At 42.5% G+C, this 18,416-nt stretch overlaps 1 protein-coding gene across 8 annotated transcripts in view; it reads right to left on the reverse strand.

Annotated features, from left to right (window-relative positions):
• PRRC2C (proline rich coiled-coil 2C) overlaps nt 1-18,416 on the reverse strand; it is a 115,757-nt gene that overhangs the window by 79,574 nt on the left and 17,767 nt on the right. For 7 of the 8 annotated variants that reach the window (XM_053313518.1, XM_053313516.1, XM_053313515.1 and 4 more), the window contains exons 2-6: nt 14,038-14,188; nt 9,098-9,275; nt 7,221-7,330; nt 3,538-3,675; nt 976-1,217 (exon numbers count right to left, since the gene is read on the reverse strand). In XM_053313518.1, coding sequence (XP_053169493.1) covers nt 976-1,217; nt 3,538-3,675; nt 7,221-7,330; nt 9,098-9,275; nt 14,038-14,152 — 783 coding nt within the window. In that variant the 5' untranslated portion in view covers nt 14,153-14,188. The remainder of the gene's footprint in view (nt 1-975; nt 1,218-3,537; nt 3,676-7,220; nt 7,331-9,097; nt 9,276-14,037; nt 14,189-18,416) is intronic. The other variant, XM_053313514.1, reaches the window with a different exon arrangement.

Here is an 18,416-nt window from a genome sequence, read left to right on the forward strand (position 1 = left end):
CGTTCCAAGCTCGGGACAAAACCCCCTTTAAAAAGGGACCCTTTCCTGAGCTTGGAATGGAATGACCTGCCCTGTTCCGGCAACCATTTTGGATTTTAGAATGGCTGCCGCGCATGTATGGCCACCACTTAAAAACCCAAAACAGTGGCTGGAACAGTCCCTTAGGACGGGGGTCATTCCATCAGAGCAACTGACTCTCCTGTTGTTCCGGATTGTTTTGAGCATTTCGCACATATTCCAAATCGCAAAATGCATTCCGTGCATATCCCTATATATTCTTCTGTTTCTCTCTCCCTGTTCCCAACCCCCCGTATCATGACAACATAGCTCTCTTTCCTGCCCTTGCTACATGCTGCTCTCCAAGAATTAGGCCTTGATCTACTTTACCCTCTTCTCTTGAACCTCAGACGATTATCCTGCCTGGAGGCAAATCCAACAAACACAATTCTGGTTTCTAATGTAGAATTAACTATAAACAATCAATTTCTGAACCACCATCTCAATACTGCAATTTGAGAAGTAGAAAAAGAACTAGAATGATTGGGAAATAAGGACAGAAGTGAAAACACAGACAGAAGTGATAATCATGAACCAAAATATAGTGTTTGCCTCTTTCTAATTTATGGAATATCAGAAGTTCAAAAGAGAAAAGAAGAGCAGAATGTACTATATAGGCAACACAGTCTGATGGTGTTGAGATGTTATGAATATAATATTCTGTTCCTTGAAACATTTCCTCAGAGAAAACAACCCTCCAAACAGCCTCAAGCACCACAGTCCATAATAAGCACAGTGGACATTTAAAACACAACTGCTTGCTTTCATGAAGATGGCAAAAGCATATCAGAAACAGTGGAACTGATCCCCCAGGAGATACCTCAGACTCCCATCTGCTCCATCCATAAACTCTTACTCAACATTCCACTCTCCTTTAATCTTGGGGATCATGCAGAGATTTTGGTGCATATTACTTACATAGGGTGGTATCATAGCTCTGTATTGTGGAATGATCCCAGGCTGTTGTTGACCATTCAGCTTGGGCAGAGGAGGTTGTGGTATCCTTATCTCTCTCTTCTCTGGAGCCTTGAGGCTATCATTCTGTTCTATTGGTCCAGGCACATTACTGTCTTCTTGACCAAGAGGCTTTGCTTCTTGATCAAGTGGTGAGTTTGGAGAGTTCAGATTCCTGCCTCCACCTTCTCTCCAGCTAGCAACATCTGAAATGGAAAAGGGGAAGCAAAGTTTTAAAGAATTTTCTGTATAGCATTTATTGTGTGCTGTGCAGATGCAATGGAACTTCTCAGCATACAGGAGGACCTTGCTATTTGTGGGTCCGGTGCTTGCGGCTTTGCATATCTGCAGTCAGGTAATTAGCACCTGGCCTTGGTATCAGGGGTGGCCGGAAATGACCCCGGAGGTAATTTCTGGCTGCCATTTTGATGGCCAGAGAGATCAGGAGCCATTTTATGGCTCTAACTGGAAGCAAAACACATGATTTTGGGGAGATTTTCGGCCCCGTGGGTGAGGGTACAGCACAGCAGCGTACAGTAGGGCACCTTGAGAGGCCATTTGAGGGTGATTGTTGGGGGAAACAGAGCAAACCCTGCCATTTTTGGCATCTGGGAACCTAACCCCCAATTCCCATTGCCCTAATGCCCTGTTATTTGCTATTCGCTATCCATGGAACAGAACCCCAGTGAATAATGGGGTTCTCCTGTACCTACCACCAGCTTGGTCTATCCCTTCTCTCCATCCTGCTTAAAAAAAGACTCCAGAACTCCCAATGACAGAAAACTAGTAGTTGAAGAGACTCTGAAACTTATGGCTATACTATGTGGACTACCATGCCAAAGAACCACTCTTTTGGGTCAATTACATTTTTGCCGCAATTTCCATAAATATTAAACTAGTTGTTATGAAAGACACAGGGCTGCATCCCTGTGTGAGATTTCTTCCCCGGTGCTGCCAAGCAATACCTAATCCATGTCTTGATGTTATCATGCACTTCCCCACCCTGGTTCCAAATCATAGCTGAAACAAGTAGGGAAATACACAATATGACAACATCAGGATAGGGGTTTGTTACACATTACAGAAATATGATGCTTGCGACCTTAAAACCTGTGTTGCAGAAGAAGAAAGTAACCAGAATTTTCCCTGCAAGGGACAGTTTCCCTGAGCTGCAATACCATCAAGAATTCAAGACAGTCTACTTTGGTCACAGAGAGCCGTTGTTTGACCTGATCAAACTAAGCCCTCAGTGCATGAGAACATTCAGCAATAGGAGTGTGCATGGTTTGGTTCGGGCACTATATTAAAGACCTCCAGACCGGTTCGGAAGTCCGGCGGTCCGGAGAGGCAGGGGCATGTAGCTTTAAGTGGGGGTGGTAGTACTTACCACCACCACCCCGCCGCTCTTCCCCCTCCGGCGCTGGTGTGTTTAAAAATCTTCTTGGGGCGGCAGAGTTCCTCCCTGCCGCCCCTGCCCCTGTCGCCGTTCTTCAAAGCCTTTAACGGAGTACAGCTAGCGGTGCGCATGCGCCCTGCGCGGCAAGTGCGCTCATCTTCGCCGCTGGCGCGCGCGCACCACATAATGTCATGTGGTGCACGCCAGCGGCAAAGACGTGCGTGTGCCGCGCAGGGCGCATGCACGCCGCTAGCTGTACTCTGTTAAAGGCTTTGAAGAACAACGACGGGGGCGGCAGGGAGGAACTCTGCCGCCCCAAGAAGATTTTTAAATGCACCAGTGCTGGAGGGGGAAGAGCGGTGGTGGTGGTGGTGGGAGTACTACCACCCCCCTTAAAGCTACATGCCCCCCAGTGCCGGACCATGCCTCCATGGTTCTGTGCACATCCCTATTCAGCAACTTGAAGGGAGGGAGAGAACTCTAGCTCAGTTTAGACATCACATCAAATCATAGTTAAAAGAAAATGAACTATTGTTTAATATGATTAAAAGTGACTAACCATGGTTTGATATGATGCTTGAACTAACAAAACATAACTACAGGGAAACCTCATTATCCGCAGTCAGGAAAAAGTCACCGGACCTCAGCATATATGTATGTGTGGTGGGGAGACGACACATGTTGACCTCACATATCTGCAGGTCGGGGGTGGCCGGAAATGACTGCAGAGCTCATTTACAACTGCCATTTTGATTCTTGGAGCCTCAAAATGGCTCTATTTAGCGGGGAAAACAAAATAAAAAACTCCAGTGATTTTTAGATATCTGTTGCAGAGAAGAGAGAGCATGAGCATTGTGGTGGAAAGACCTTTCATCTTTCAGAATCAGTCCTTGTTATCTTCATTGATTAATTTGAAAGAGAGGCAGACAAATTTCAATTTGCACCTAAAACTTTAGTCAATTGCCAGCAATAGATTAAAGCTTGCAATCAGATACATCAGTCTCCTAGTCTCTCAAAAAAACAAAAAAACAACAACAACACCCAAATCAGCACTTCATTCACATATTACTTTATGAATGCTAACACAGAATAGTTTCTACCTTGGACAAATATACTTGATGTATACTTACTTTGTGGTCGTAAGCTAGGCCCAGGACCATAAGGCTCATCAGCGGCGTCCTTCTCTTTAGTAGTCTTTTCTTGATCTCCAGCTGCTTGCAGACTAGGAAATTCTTGCTGGAAATAGCTATTTATCTGAACTCCAGGACCTGCAAGAGTTGTATAAAAGCAAGACATTCATTAATATCTGCAATGTGAAAAAGCCTTATGTTTTCAAGAACTGTCACTCATTCTCCCTTTCAAATATAACATTCCTTCCCTATGACAGATTCTGCTGTTCCAGGTACCTTTACTGAGTCAGTTTTCTTCATGGTGGACTGTGCTAGAAACAAGATGCTATACTGAAGCAGAGCTTGCTCTACTTGAACATAAGCTGTATGATATAGGAAGACCTTATTGAAAGAAATGGCTTTCTAGACCTACAATAACAACAACCTAGAATGGTTATAGCTGACATTATCACAGGCTAATTGAACAAATCTTTACTTTGATCACTAACTAAAAGCAAACAAATTGAAAATACTAATAGGTACATATATACTAGTCACCCAGTAACAGCATAAACAGATTTAAGATTGACAACAAGCTTAAAATCTCTCGTATCCGGGCTGACTTGGATTCAAACTCCACAACTGTTAAGAGTCTGATGCCGAAGTGTCCAGCTGCTCCTCTTATGTGATGACCCTTGATCACTTTCAGTTTGTGACTCCTGAGGATGTGGACAGGTTGCTTGGAATGGTGCGGCCTACCACTTGCCCTCTTGATCCGTGCCCAACATGGCTTCTACTATCTGGCAGGGAGGCTGTTGTAGAGGGCCTGGTAGAGATTATAAATGCTTCTCTGAGGGAGGGAAGGATGCCTCCTTGTCTTAAGGAGGCAATTATTAGACTGCTTCTGAAGAATCCTGCCTTAGATCCCTTAGAGTTAAATAATTACAGGCTTGTCTCCAACATCCCATGGTTGGGCAAGATGATTGAGAAGGTGATGGCCTCCAAGCTCCAGGTGGTCTTGGAGGAAACTGATTATCTAGACCCATTTCAAACTGGCTTTCGGGTGGGCTATGGGGTGGAGACTGCCGTGGACTGCCTGATGGATGATCTCCAATTGGGAATTGACAGAGGGAGTGTGACTCTGCTGTACCTTTTGGATCTCTCGGCGGCCTTCAATACTATTGACCATAGTATCCTTCTGGAATGTATGGGGGGATTGGGGGTGGGAGGCACTGCTTTGCAGTGGTTCTACTCCTACCTCATGGGCAGATTCCAGATGGTATCTCTTGGAGACTGTTGTCCTTCAAAATCTAAACTTTCATATGGTGTCCCTCAGAACTGGGAGAGATCATCAGGAGATTTTGAGCAGGGTGATATCAATATGCTGATGACACCCAAATCTATTTCTCCATGTCAGCGTCATCAAGAGAAGGCATAACCTCCCTAAATGCCTGCTTGGAGGCAGTAATGGGCTGGATGAGGGATAACAAACTGAGGCTGAATCCAGATAAGACGGAGGTACTTATTGTGCGGGGTCAGAATTCTAGAGACGATTTTGATCTCCCTGTTCTAGATGGGGTCACGCTCCCTTGGAAGGAATAGGTACGCAGTCTGGAGGTGCTTCTGGAGCCAAACCTCTCTCTGGTGTGTCCCAGGTTGAGGCAGTGGCCAGAAGTGCCTTCTATCAGCTTTGGCTTCTACGCCAGCTGCGTCCATTTCTTGAGATCAACGACCTCAAAACAGTGGTATATCTGCTGGTAACCTCCAGATTGGATTACTGTAATGTGATCTATGTGGGGCTGCCTTTGTACATAGTCTGGAAACTAGAGTTGGTTCAGAACGCAGCAGCCAGGTTGGTCTCTGGGTCATCTAGGAGAGACCATATTACTCCTGTCTTGAAGGAATTGCACTGGCTGCCGATCATTTCTGGGCAAAATACAAGGTGCTGGTCATTACCTATAAAGCCCTAAACAGCTTAGGCCCTGGGTATTTAAGAGAATGTCTTATTTGCCATCAGCCCCACCACCTGCTACGATCATCTGGAGAGGTTTGCCTACGGCTGCCGCGAACTTGTCTGGCGGCTACTTGGGAAAGGGTCTTCTCCATTGCAGCCCCTGGACTTTGGAATGTGCTCCCTGTTGAAATAAGAGCCTCCGCATCTGAAGGCACTGAAGACACATTTATTCACTGAGACTTTTGATTAGATTTATAGTTTAAAATCATTTTAATACTGGGTTTTAAACGTTTTTAATATTTTAAATGATTTTAACTGTTAATTGATTTACTGTTTTAAATTATTTTAATTGTAAACCACCCAGAGACGTGAGTTTGGAGCGGTAGAGAAATACTTTAAATAAAATAAATAAAAGCTCACTCCTATACATATTGTTCAGATATCATCCAGAGAGCTTGATTTAAGAACAGGTTACCCAAATAAGTCCCAATTGCATTAAAGTAACCTTCCCAGTAGCAGCTGGTCTTTATGTTCCTTGTCCTCAAATTTTATTTAAAAAGGGATAAGTGGGAAGATATCTATAGTGTTGTATTAAAAAAGTGTGGCACACGAGTCATGAAGAGGGTCAAAGATTTCTTTCTTGACATAAGAAGATCAGCAAGATCTCAGAAAGAATGTAGAAGATAGCCTATTCAAGATAAAGTAGGAATCTTTGTACTTAGGAGGGGGGAAGCAGCAGCCACTTTCAAACTGAGCATTCCAGCAGACTATCAAAATATACCAGCTATACAATAGGATAAGGAATGGGCAGAATCTTCAGATGTAGGTTTTCCAGAAATTTTTGAATTGGAAATTTTTCTGGAAATGTTTCCCATGCAGATTTCCCTCACATTTGCATGAAATTTTTTCTCAAAAGCAATTTATGATTTTATCCCTGATGTCCTAAATAGACTGATCTGATCTGGCATGTTATTTAACCTATTTATATAGTGTAATAATACATATACAAATATACATATCCTGCCATATTAACTTCCCCTCAATAGTTTTTCAAGTAGCCAAGAATAAATTTTAGAAGTGACAGATTTTCTACCCCCACCTCTGATCTCATTCTTCTTTGTCCAATCAAACATGACTGAGGAATGAGACCTGCTTTGGGGTGGGGGAAATGCCCCCCCTCCCCGGTCCATTATGATTTAATGTGTTATGTTTTAAGGCTAATTGAAAACATAAGCCACCCAGAGAACAATTTGTTATGGGGTGGCTAACAAATAAATATTGTTATTAGTCTTTTCTCCCTTATACAAAGCCATCCTCCTCAACTGCTCATAGGAATATTTGCTCAACCTTCAATGCTATACTACAAGTCACCAATAGACCTCTAAAGAGATGTGGAAGATTACTACAAGATATGTTTCAACTGGAACTGCTAGTCTCCAAAACAAAAACAAACAAGACAGTTGGGTTTTTTTGGTTGCATCACAGTTTACTCCTTAAAATGTGCACTAGATATGATCTTCGTCTACTTTTCTGCCAAGTGACTGTGCTAAATTTCCCCCTGAAAGTAATCAGAATGCAATTGCTACAAATCTGAGCGTTTTACTGAATGGAAGTCAAGTGTTTCATCACACACAACAATGTTTCCACAATAATATCTGTTTTGCCTGCCCCCAAAAGTAAAACAATTAATCCACATGCCCTCCCACAGGAGTTTAAAGCTCAACTGCTAGCCCACTTCTCCTCCACTTACCATCGCCCTGCCCACCTTGCTTGGTATTGGCCCATGATTTGGCAACAGGAGCTACTTCTGGTGGAGCTGAAACTGCAGGCTTTGGCTGGGTCTGTGGCACTTCTGGCTGTCTGAAAGAAAGAGGGATGATATTCAAAGAAGCAAACATTAGAGCAAAGAAGTTTAAGAAAGCAGCAGTTGAAATCGCATGAAATCCCACTTGCTAATAATAGATGGAGGGAGTGAACAGGTTGTCTAACTCTTGAGCACTTAAAGAAAATGTTTACAGTGGGAGAACGTTATGCACAAACATCCAGTTATGAGAATGTAAGATTATATAAAATGACGCCAAGCAACAGCTGCTATGACCTAGAGATGTGAAGGTCTGGGGGAAACCCAAAAAGCTTGGAGGAAAGGTGTCTTTTTCTGGTTTTCAATCCCCAAGGCCTGAGATGGGGAAAACTGGGGGAAATGAAAAGACCTCTTATGGAAAAATATTGCTTAGAATGATGCATAAAATGCTTTACAAGCACTGTTTTAAGATACTGTTCTCACTTTCTGCGCTTTGCTCTTCCAAAATGCTAACAGCTATGTATGTTCTAATTGTATGTAATATAGTTATATATACAATTCTCAAATCCCAAATACATCTCAGCCTTTGTCCCTCACAGAACACACTGCCATCTTTAACTGCAACACAGAGTTTCACTCTCCTACAGAGAAACAAGCAGCCTACTGCCCCTGCTTGTGTGGAGAGAATTAAAAGGAAGGCAAAAGGGGATAGATGCTGCAAGAAGCTTGTTGTGGGTAGCAAAGTCTCAAAGAAAACCTGTTCATATCTGAGGTTCTAGCAGCTTGCAGGCTGATCTCGAGCACTGGATATACTTATGAAATGTAAAAATAAAAATAACTTAGTTGTGTTTGTTTGTTTTTTAAGGAAAATTTTACACAATAAGCGGCATATAGTTAATTTCTCCTCTTTTGCGGAAGTTTCCAAGTCACTCTGATGAATTTTATTTAGTTTTTGTTATCTAACTTTTGTAAAGAGATCACTTTCAATGTGGCTAGCTTTTGCTACATTGTTTGTATTATACGTTCTAGTCTTATGTAATGTTTTTTGTTGTACAGTCTGATCTACGATCATAATAAAATTTGTTTATCTATCTGTCTAGGATACTTGATTTTTGTATTGTATTTTCACACACACACACCCCAAATTTCTCTCTCCTCCCACCTGCAAAACACACCCTGGTTTTTCTCCACAGCCTCAAAATTTCTGGAAATTGCATGCCTCTATTCTGGTCAACACTTCTCTTCACATTCCTAGGACCAGTTTATGGCAGTGGAATCCCTAGCCAATAATATTCTCTCTGAAGCCTGGATGTAGAAGAGGTAGGATGTACTGCAGGAGAGTTGATGCCAGAGTTGGCATGAACCTGGCTTGTATCAAGTCAAAGTGTGCTATTATTTTAAAACTTTTTAAAAATTTCTTGGTGGTAAATGAACCAATCCTCTCTTTCTTTATCAGTGAGGGGAACTGACACAGTTGCTGCTGGAGTTTCTTGTTTGTACTTAAGCCATGGGTGTTCTGGCAGTCGAAGAATGGAATAAGTGTGGTCAAAGGAGGGCCGCTCCTCAAAGTTCTCCACGTGAATATTTCAAAATAGATGCTCCTTAAAAAAAAAAAAGAGCTAGCAAGCGCTTCCCCATTTGTTCCAATGAAGCAGAAGTTCCACATATTCATAGAGAAGTTCCAAGCACACAATTGGGGCTCTAGATCAGAAAGCTAGGTTCACTTCTCTATCAATTCTTCTATGATCTTCCAAAATTCTCCTGGGGAACACGCTCCATGTTTATAGCATTATGCTGAATGAGAAGGTATAGCATGCATGACTTACTTTTCTTCTTCATGTTGCTCTTGTTTAGAAGCCCAACCTGTGCCATCCTTAGGCACAATGTTTATGTTGGGATCATTGCCTTTATTTTCTGCTTTAAGGCTGGGGAGGTTGGCAGGAGGTGGCATCCTCCGTGAAATGGCAACTTTCCCAAGACTCTGTAATCCATGGCGTGCGGTAACTAGATACCAAAACAAAAAACACATGGACATTTTGAAATGTTAATTCAAGTTTACATTGAAATAAATGTGCAAATTTATCAAATATTATGGCATTCCAAGCAAAGCTCACTGGCATATAGTTCAGAGAACAAAGTATTGACACTTAATGTAAAGGCTGCTTCTTGTTGGTGGAATGGAGGACATCCAGTGGGTTACCTCCTCTCACTCACTCCAAAGGCAGGGCTTATGCTAATAAGCCAAGGCTTTATCAGCCAGGGAGGAAAAGCCCTGGGTGTTTATGCTAAACCACCCAGTGATATGTGTTTTGGGCGGTATATAAATGTGTTAAATAAATAATAAATAAAGCCAAGACAGAGACAGTCCACCAAGAAAAGCAAGTTATAGTGATAAGCAATAAAAAGGGGAAGCGGCTTCAGCTTGGAAACCAAAGCAGAGGAAGACAAAAGAAAATAAGATCAGCATTGAATAAAGTTCTCCCTCATTTAGAGTTTTTATGTCCTCTTTTTTTCCCTGTTCCATGAGGGACAGAAGATGCTGACTAAGAAGAGGAGGAGCAGGAAGCATAGTGTCTAGTATGCCTTCCTTTCCTGGATTTTTTCCTGCCTCTGCTAACATCTTTCTTCAAATCATGAAACCCCCTTAGGATAACATCTGTGCCAAAGCCCCTCTCCAAAGGACAGACGGGGGATCAGGGCAGTCACTAGGGCTACAGAGAGGATGAGAAGGTTCCTGCCCAATAAGAAAAAAAGGTTTGATCACAATGGAGCAGAAGATGGCGGTGTTGGCATCTAGAGCATTTCTGCAGAGTATTTCTCCCAGAAGGTTTTGCAGGGAGTTGCATGTCTTTTTGCTGCTGCATCCTTCACTCCAGAGGCGGGGAGGTCAACAGGGGAGGGCAAGGGTAGTCAGAGCAATCAGGAGGGTTAGCGTTCTGACTGCCATGGCCACACAACTGTTTGGAGGTTCCCTCTGCTGAGGGGTGGGAGGAGCGCATCTGGAGAGCATCTTGGTGGACAGCTCCTTCGGGGGGGGGGCAGAATCAAGCAGAGGGGGGAACAGATAACTTTGAATAGCTGAAAATGCCCTGACTGAAAGCTCCTAGTGACGGGAAAGCCTGCCCTTCTGAGCAGGTTTCAGGTTCGGGCAGTGAAGATTGAGGGGGCTGGTCAATGCTCACAAAGCTTCCTCTGGTGGCCAAAGATGGTGAGGCCACCAATGAGTCAGCCAAGGATTTTGTAGAGTTCTGCTTCTTCACAGATTTTTTGAGCAAGGTTGAAGTCAACAGATTTCTAGCCACTTTTGCCTGGGGGGACACTGTGGGTAGGAAGCGCTTAGATGAGATGACAAAAATAAAGAGTAAAGAAATGATGATGGGGCTGGGGGGGGGATAGGTGATAATCCAATGACTCTTAGAGTGAAGAAAAGAAGGAAAACCCTCAAGAACAAAAGGGCTAGGGAAAGAATAAAAGGAAAGTAAGAGTTTATCCAAGAAATGGCTGTCTAGAGAAGGGAGGACAGAAAAAACTGGGCGGGTTCTCCTCCCTCTGGCTCTGAAAGCCTTGGCTAATTAAGGCAGGCTCTGCCTCTGAAGTGAATGGGAGGAGATAAACCACTGGATATCCTCTGCTACCAATATAAAATGAAACACAGTATTTTTGCATATATAACTCGCAGGTTATACTTTTTTGCTTCCCATAAGGTGGGGAGGGAGCATCTAAATGAGTGTGGGTTATATAAAGTTAGTTTCATTTGTTCCACCCTCTGCCTTCCTGCTTCCCCCTTTGCTACTGTCATTTCTATTTCTCTCTCTTTCCTTTACAGGAAAGCAGAGCTGAGCAGCATGTGTTTTTTTTTAATGGGCGCTACAAGCAATTATCAATCAGGACTGATGATTGAATCAATCTACAATCATTGAATGATCAATCAGAATGGCTGTCTGTCTCTCCTTCTTGTTTTCCTACAGTGAAATCGTCACCTGCTTCATCCTCCCTCCTCTTGGTTCCGCCGCCACAGTTCCCTCTTCCCAAGTGCACACTCATTTGCTTAATCTCCCTTCTACTTCCAGAACCAGCTCCTTTGGCCTGCCCCTCAATTACCTCTAGGAGCTGGTTTGTAGATTACCAGTTCCAGTGTGGGGAACACACAGGTGCAGGCTATGAAGGTTTTTTGTTGCCGTTTTTCATTTTGTTTTTTTAAACATAAATGCTAATTTCCCAAAGGTTACACCTGTGTGCAGGTTATGTGTGTGAAAATATGGCGCGCGCGCACACATTAAAAGAACTACAATAAGGGGATATACCCCTGCTCTCCAAGTGGGGTATGACAAAAAAAAGTTAGCCTCTGCTTCTAAATTAAGATAAGTAAGTAGATTTTAAAAAGCAATACAGTTAACTTGCTTTGATTAAAGTACAAATCAAACATCCGCACATCTATTTATTTTTTTTATAGTAGGAATTTGCAGAACATTTTGACCGGAAAACGTTTTGACTCAAGACATACTGCTTCGAGAGTTTCAAGCTCGAATCAGAACGCCCTCTAAATAAAGGGCTTGTTTCAAGCTTGGAGCAGAGCAAGCCTGTTTCAAGCACCGGTTGAGAGGCCTGTTTTCCCTTGCTGATTGGTTTTCTGGCACTAACTACCAATTGGTTTACAATCTCCTTGCTACTTGGTTGACTTGTTATCATACAAATCAAGTACTGTCATGGGCAACTCCATTGCCGGGGGGAGGGAGGGGCGCACAAAAGGAGGGAACTTCAAAATGTAGTATATCAGGAGAGGAAGGTAGGTTTGATTTTGTGGTTTTCTTTTCTCAGCACTGAGCATAAGAAGCTGTGCTATTGCTGCTATAACTATCTGGTTTTATTGGATCTTATATTGACAAAGGCAGAACTTGGATGCCTTACTTCCTTGAGTTGTGGTTTGTTTTGTTTGAGGGATAGTGTTGTGGCAAGAAATGGATAGTGGTAGCTCTATGTGTGTGTATATAATATTTCTTGGTGATTGCTGTGATGAGCTCCATGTTTGGCCTTGAAATTTATGTATTTATTTTTCTTTGTAAACTGCTTTGTGAACTTTGGTTAAGAGCAGTACATAAATATTTGTAGAAGTGGATTAACGTGCTCCACTTACTGCTCTGCAATCTGTATCACAAGGTGTACTCAGTCAAAACGTGGCTGAAGTTGCTCTAGGGAACAATGGGGAAACTCTGAACACCCCATTGTTCCTTTTGGGTAGCTCCTAGGGACACCAATGTGCTTATGGCTATAACTGCTAAGTAAGGGTGCTGCTGTGGAAAGTAAGGTTGGAGTCATAATTGTGTGTGAGAGAGCAACTTATGCCATGCATGACTTGTCCCCATAGCTAAGCAGGGTCTGTCCTGGTTGCACATGAATGGAAGACTTGATGTGTGAGCACTGCAAGATATTCCCCTCAGGGGATGAAGCCGCTCTGGGAAGAGCAGAAGGTTTCAAGTTCCCTCCCTGGCTTCTCCAAGATAGGGCTGAGAGAGATTCCTGCCTGCAACCTTGGAGAAGCCGCTGCCAGTCTGTGAAGACAATACTGAGCTAGATAGACCAATGGTCTGACTCAGTATGTGGCAGTTTCCTATGTTCCTATCTTACTGCAGCACAGGCTCTGTGGCTGGCAGTGGATTCTGGGTCAGTTATTCTTTTTTGGCTATCTTTGGACTGTGTATGAAATGTGTGTGCTGTGTTGGGAAGTTCAGATTCCCTTTTATTGTGTGCTTCTGCAGCGTTTTTCAAGGCAGCCTTGCAAAATGCATTGCAAATTGTAATGCAAAACTTGTATGTACTGTACTCTTTTGAGTGCAGCTTGTTCCAGCCATAGGGAACAATGGGGATCCTATGGGGGTTTGGGGGAAAGGTTAACAATTTGTTAAAAATCACCTGCTTACCCATAGCTTTTGTGGGTTGGACGGTAGGTAGCACCCATCATGGCCTACCATCTAATCCACTTTGGTGCCCCAAGGAGCTACCCAAAAGGAACAATGGAGTGTTCTGAATTTCCCCATTGTTCCCTATGGCCGAAACACTTGAAACTTTTTGTGTTTGTTCTGTTGAAACAACTGGTCCTAAATGAAACGTTTGGGCCATTTGCATGTAGTCTCGAGCTCGAGACTGAACAACAAAGGATTAAACAGATATAAAATTTATAATTAAAATATATCAAGGAACAATATTCCTGAAGAGAAGCTAAATAGATTTCCTGAGTTATTCACTTTGAAATGTTTATATCTGCCTACGAATCTTAAACTGCAAGTAGATCATTCAGTCTTGCATTTGTTAGGAAACACTGCATTTAATTTTTTGAAAGCAAAAATCCTTAAAATGTTTCAATGTTATGTTTTTTGCTTTTTTAAAAAAAAAGCAGACCTCAAAACTGCCAACATGAAAGAACTATCCTGCCCCCCCCCCACTCCTTTCACTTATTTAGGGTATCTACTTTTACTTTGCCACTCTTAGCAATGCTTCTATTCCAAGATTTGAGGATGTTTACAGGCAAAACATTTGATTACAAAGCATAAATGTCATGTTGTACGCATGAAATACGAAATGTTCTAGTTAGAAACAAAGTAGCCTCAAATTAAGCAAAAATCTTTTAGCTTTGTTATTTCTACACACAATAAAATGGAAGCGATTTTTTAACCAGTTACATCTAAAGTGAAAAACTTTAATTCAGACAATCATATTAGCAGTAAGGATATTTCTCAAATACAATAGCAGCTCAGATCAGCATACGTACCTGTAGTCTTTTGTGTTTCCAGAGTCTTTCCCTTGTAAGTATTAAATAGGCTAAGGGTTGCATATTTGGTTTTTCCATCCTTTGCTTTTGTGCTCTGGCCTGACTTTTCCGACATTTCAGTTCATCAAGTCTGGAACCTCCTTGCTCACCTCTCAAAAGAAGAGAAAAATAAAACTGGTTAAACCCAAAAAACCTCTGTGATGAAAAGTGTTCCCCTTGAGAGTATCTTCAGATATACTAACCAGTAAAATGACACAGCTGCTATGAGAACTAGGACATCTAGGAAAAGTTACAGCTCCGGCTATTTCATGCAACCTTGCTGCACCTCTGCCCATACAATGGTGCATTACAACTGATAATGGGTTCTCCTGCCACTGCCACAGGACAGGTTGACTTAAGATGAGGTCATCATCATCAATCTTTATTATGGTCTTAGACCAGCATAATGTTAAAACAGGTGGTATTAAAAGCAGTTAAAAACCATAGAGCCTATACCTATTAGCATAAAGACTATGAAGTTACAATAAAATTACTATAAGATTGCTGTAAGGCTAAAATCGATGATTGACTGTAAAGAGCGGTAAAGGAACTGTAAAATTGAAGAAACAGTAGCATGAGAACTACAGAGTCCGAGTATGGCTAAAATCTATAGGATGCTGTTGAAAGTTACATGCTATACTACACTTGATCTTAGCCAAAAGGCCGAGAAGCTGTAAAATTGCTGCAATGCTAGAATCTGTAAAACAATGTCTATCAAGTATTAAAAGAGAAACTGGGGCAGTAAAAGAAGTAGGGCTGAATAACTGAAGAATTTCTTTTGCTGGCTGTCAGAGACCAGCGAATTCTGTATACTGCCACACAGAATTTGGCAACATTGTATGTTATAGAGAGATTACAGTCTGAAAGTAAAAAGGAGACATAGGATTGGCCTGAGTGTACCAGCGACCTGTCAAGTAGTGGGAGAATAAGGGCACTATTTACATCTCTATAAAATAGGCAGTGAAGGATGACATGCTCGATAGTTTCAACTTGCCCCAAATCACAGGGACAGACATCCTGGGAAAGATCTTCCTGTATCTTCCTTCAAGGACAGCGAAGAGAAGGGTGTCACAGCGAGCCAGGGTAAAGGCCCTTCTGTGGTTAGGTACTTCTAGCTGTGTAAGGTATCCAACAGGTGTTGTTATGTACTTTAGACTTTTAGAGAGAAGAAAGTTCAGGGACCTATCTAAGCCGGTTTGGTGTTCTGTCCATAATGCGGTATAATAAGTATTCTGGCCCATTCGTAACCCAAGGGATGAAGTCAAGATTTTCATTTGATAAAGACAAGGTTTGCAAAACAGCTTATCTGAAAGACTAGAATACTAAGTCATACTACTAAAATAGAAGCGCTCTAGGGGAAGAGATCTGGGCCCTTGGCAGCTGCCTGAGTGTGCCACCCTACACACCAACCGGCATATTCAGAAGCAGGTTGTTCATCAGGTACTGCCCTATAGTTAGCTACCGTAGTCATAATAGAAACCCCAATGTCTTGCCAAGCAAACATGGGTAGAAAGTATGTTACAATCCACACTTCCTTCCAAAATACTTCAGTTAAATAGTTATTCTGCATGAGGTCACATGGCTTGCAGTTATTGCGAGGCCAGTGCCCACCACACCAAACTGTAGTCTTTGAAGAAAAGATCTTGTACCATATACTTTCTTATTTCTTTTATTATATGCTACTATGTTTCTCAAATAATCACTTATGTTTATGAATTGTGTGAAAATATTTTTAGTTAAGATATGTTGTTTTTCAACATTCCATAATCATGCCAAACAGAGCTCAGCCAATCAGGCGCCTCCGCCGGCCAAACAGAGCTCAGCCAATCAGGCGCCTCCCTCGCCGGCACACATTGCCTTGCCACATCTCCACGCTGGCTGGCTAAGATAATTAATTATAAAGAAGTGCTATAAGGTTTAGCTGCTATTCAGGAGGCATCAAAAGAAAATGACCAAACTGGCATAACATCACTTAAATCAGACCTTGACAAATTATTTGAATCTAGGAGCCAGCGAAAAAATTTGTTCCAGACAATGAACACTTGACAAAGGTATTGAACTTAGTGATGAACACTGTGGAGAGTAAAGGTAAATGAGCATACCTTTGTTCTCTTTACAAGAAACATACTTCGAACAGAAATAAGGTTTCCCGAGAGAAATAAAGGTTTTATGAAATAACTCAACCTCTGCATATCCTAGTCTAGGTGCTGAGGTTAAATTGCTAGGTACTATGGCTCTCTGACTTACCAAGCCCCAACTTTTGCCCCATCTCTCTTCTGCTAGTTAATTTGGGTAGTTGGCCAATGAAATTAGCATCCATGACTGGGTTCATAGCTGTGTGGCCAGGCAGTCACAGAGCAAACACAGATGAGTCAAGTTAAATCACAATTTAAATCACTTCACAGAAGGACTCAGTTTTAATTAGTTAAATCACAATTTAAATTATTAATCAGGAAGATTCTATTTAATCATCATTTTCTAGTAAAAGTACATTCTTGCTGTCTAATATCTATATATGTAATCCTCATAGACGTGCCCGTCCTGATGCATGGAAAGCGTCCTGGCATCCAGCAGATTGGCTGGGCAGTGGAGGCTCATGCACAGCAAGACTCAGGAGGCTGTTGAGCTGCTGCTGGGGAAAATGGCAGCGGGCCAGCTGGTGGGCAGCGGGACTGGCCGTGGCGAGGACGTGGCAGAGGGCCCTGCGCGGCCACCAGGGTCAGGAGGCAGCTAGGCCGCCAGGAAGAGGCGACAGGAGTGAATGGGCCAGCAAGCTGGCTAGAAACCGTGGGCAGGGAGCGGTGGGGAGAAGTGGGCTGGGTGGGGGTCAGAGACGCCCGGGGGAAGAGTTAGGGAGAAGGGGTTGGGGGGGGGATCGTCAGGGAGAACTAGGAGCGCAGATGCTATGCGCCCAGTCAGCTAGTAACCTTAATACATATTTAGAGATAGATGCTGGTACTATATCGGGCAGCAGCAATACAAGAAGATGCCGAAAGGCATCATCTCATTCTGCGCAGGAGGGGGCAATGGTAAACCCCTTCTGCATTCTACCAAAGAAAACCACAGGGCTCTGTGGTCGTCAGAAGTCGAAATCGACTTGACGGCTCACTTTACCTTACATGCTATAATAGGCACACATTTCTCATAATGCTGTTTTATTCAGGCAACCAGGCTTTACATTTCTTTGTTGCACTGTTTGCATTTCTCACACATGCCTGTCTTACCTACAGAAGCTTCATTTATTCCCAGATGGGGTCTCTCTTACAGCCTACTGCCATGAAAGGAGTTTCCCTTCTACAATAGCGGATGCATTTGGAAAATGTTTCCTCAGGAGGACTCCATGAATGTTCTGTTCACTTTTGGTTTCACTTTCTATTCTCCTCCCCATCCCTTGCATTAATACCCAGACAACTCTTCCTCATTCAGATCTACTCCATCCCCCCAAATCCTCTAGTCATTCATTGACCTTCTTTGTCTTTGCACTGGGGGGTGGAGGAGCAAAGGCTTGCTTGTCTGTATGTTGCATGTACACTACCTGCCGAATAGGATGGATCAGGTCTTATCTCTCATCCCCATACACTGTTAACATGTTCATAGAATAAGAAATTATTATTAATATTTTTGATATATTTGACCTAAGTTCTTTATGGATTGTTTTTTAAATCAAATCAGATTTTAAAAATCCAATTTAAATGTTAAAATCATTTTTGTTTTAATCACTTTTTATCAACCTTGCATAGGATTGATAATTTGTTCATTCTGCACAATGCACATTAGACAAGAAGTTATCCTTGACATTCCAGTCAAATTAGCAATAGCAACAGCACTTACATTTATATACCGCTCTATAGCTGGAAGCTCTCTAAGCGGTTTACAATGATTTAGCATATTGCCCCCAACATTCTGGGTACTCATTTTACCGACCTCGGAAGGATGGAAGGCTGAGTCAACCTTGAGCCCCTGGTCAGGATCGAACTTGTAACCTTCTGGTTACAGGGCAGCAGTTTTACCACTGCGCCACCAGGGGCTCTGATGTGCTTCTCTGTCCCTTTAGACATGAAGTTATCCTTGAGTAACATTCCAGTCAAATTCTGATGTGCTTCTCTGTCCCTTTAAGTAGCTGTTCCCTTTAATCCATTTTTCTTTCTATAAGTTGCCAAAATTTCTTCTTCTAGTGTTCATTAAAATGAGAGGACAAGGCAAAGTGCAGTGTTATTTGGGCTGGAATTATGGAATCTCATACACTTACTCTGTAGTAAACCTGTGTTCAGTGGGACTTACTCAAGAGATTAAGAGAGTTTAGGACTGCATCTGTTCCTCACCATATACTTTAAAAGGTG

The sequence above is a fragment of the Hemicordylus capensis genome, chromosome 4 (genome assembly GCF_027244095.1).
Source record: "Hemicordylus capensis ecotype Gifberg chromosome 4, rHemCap1.1.pri, whole genome shotgun sequence".
NCBI lineage: Eukaryota > Metazoa > Chordata > Lepidosauria > Squamata > Cordylidae > Hemicordylus > Hemicordylus capensis.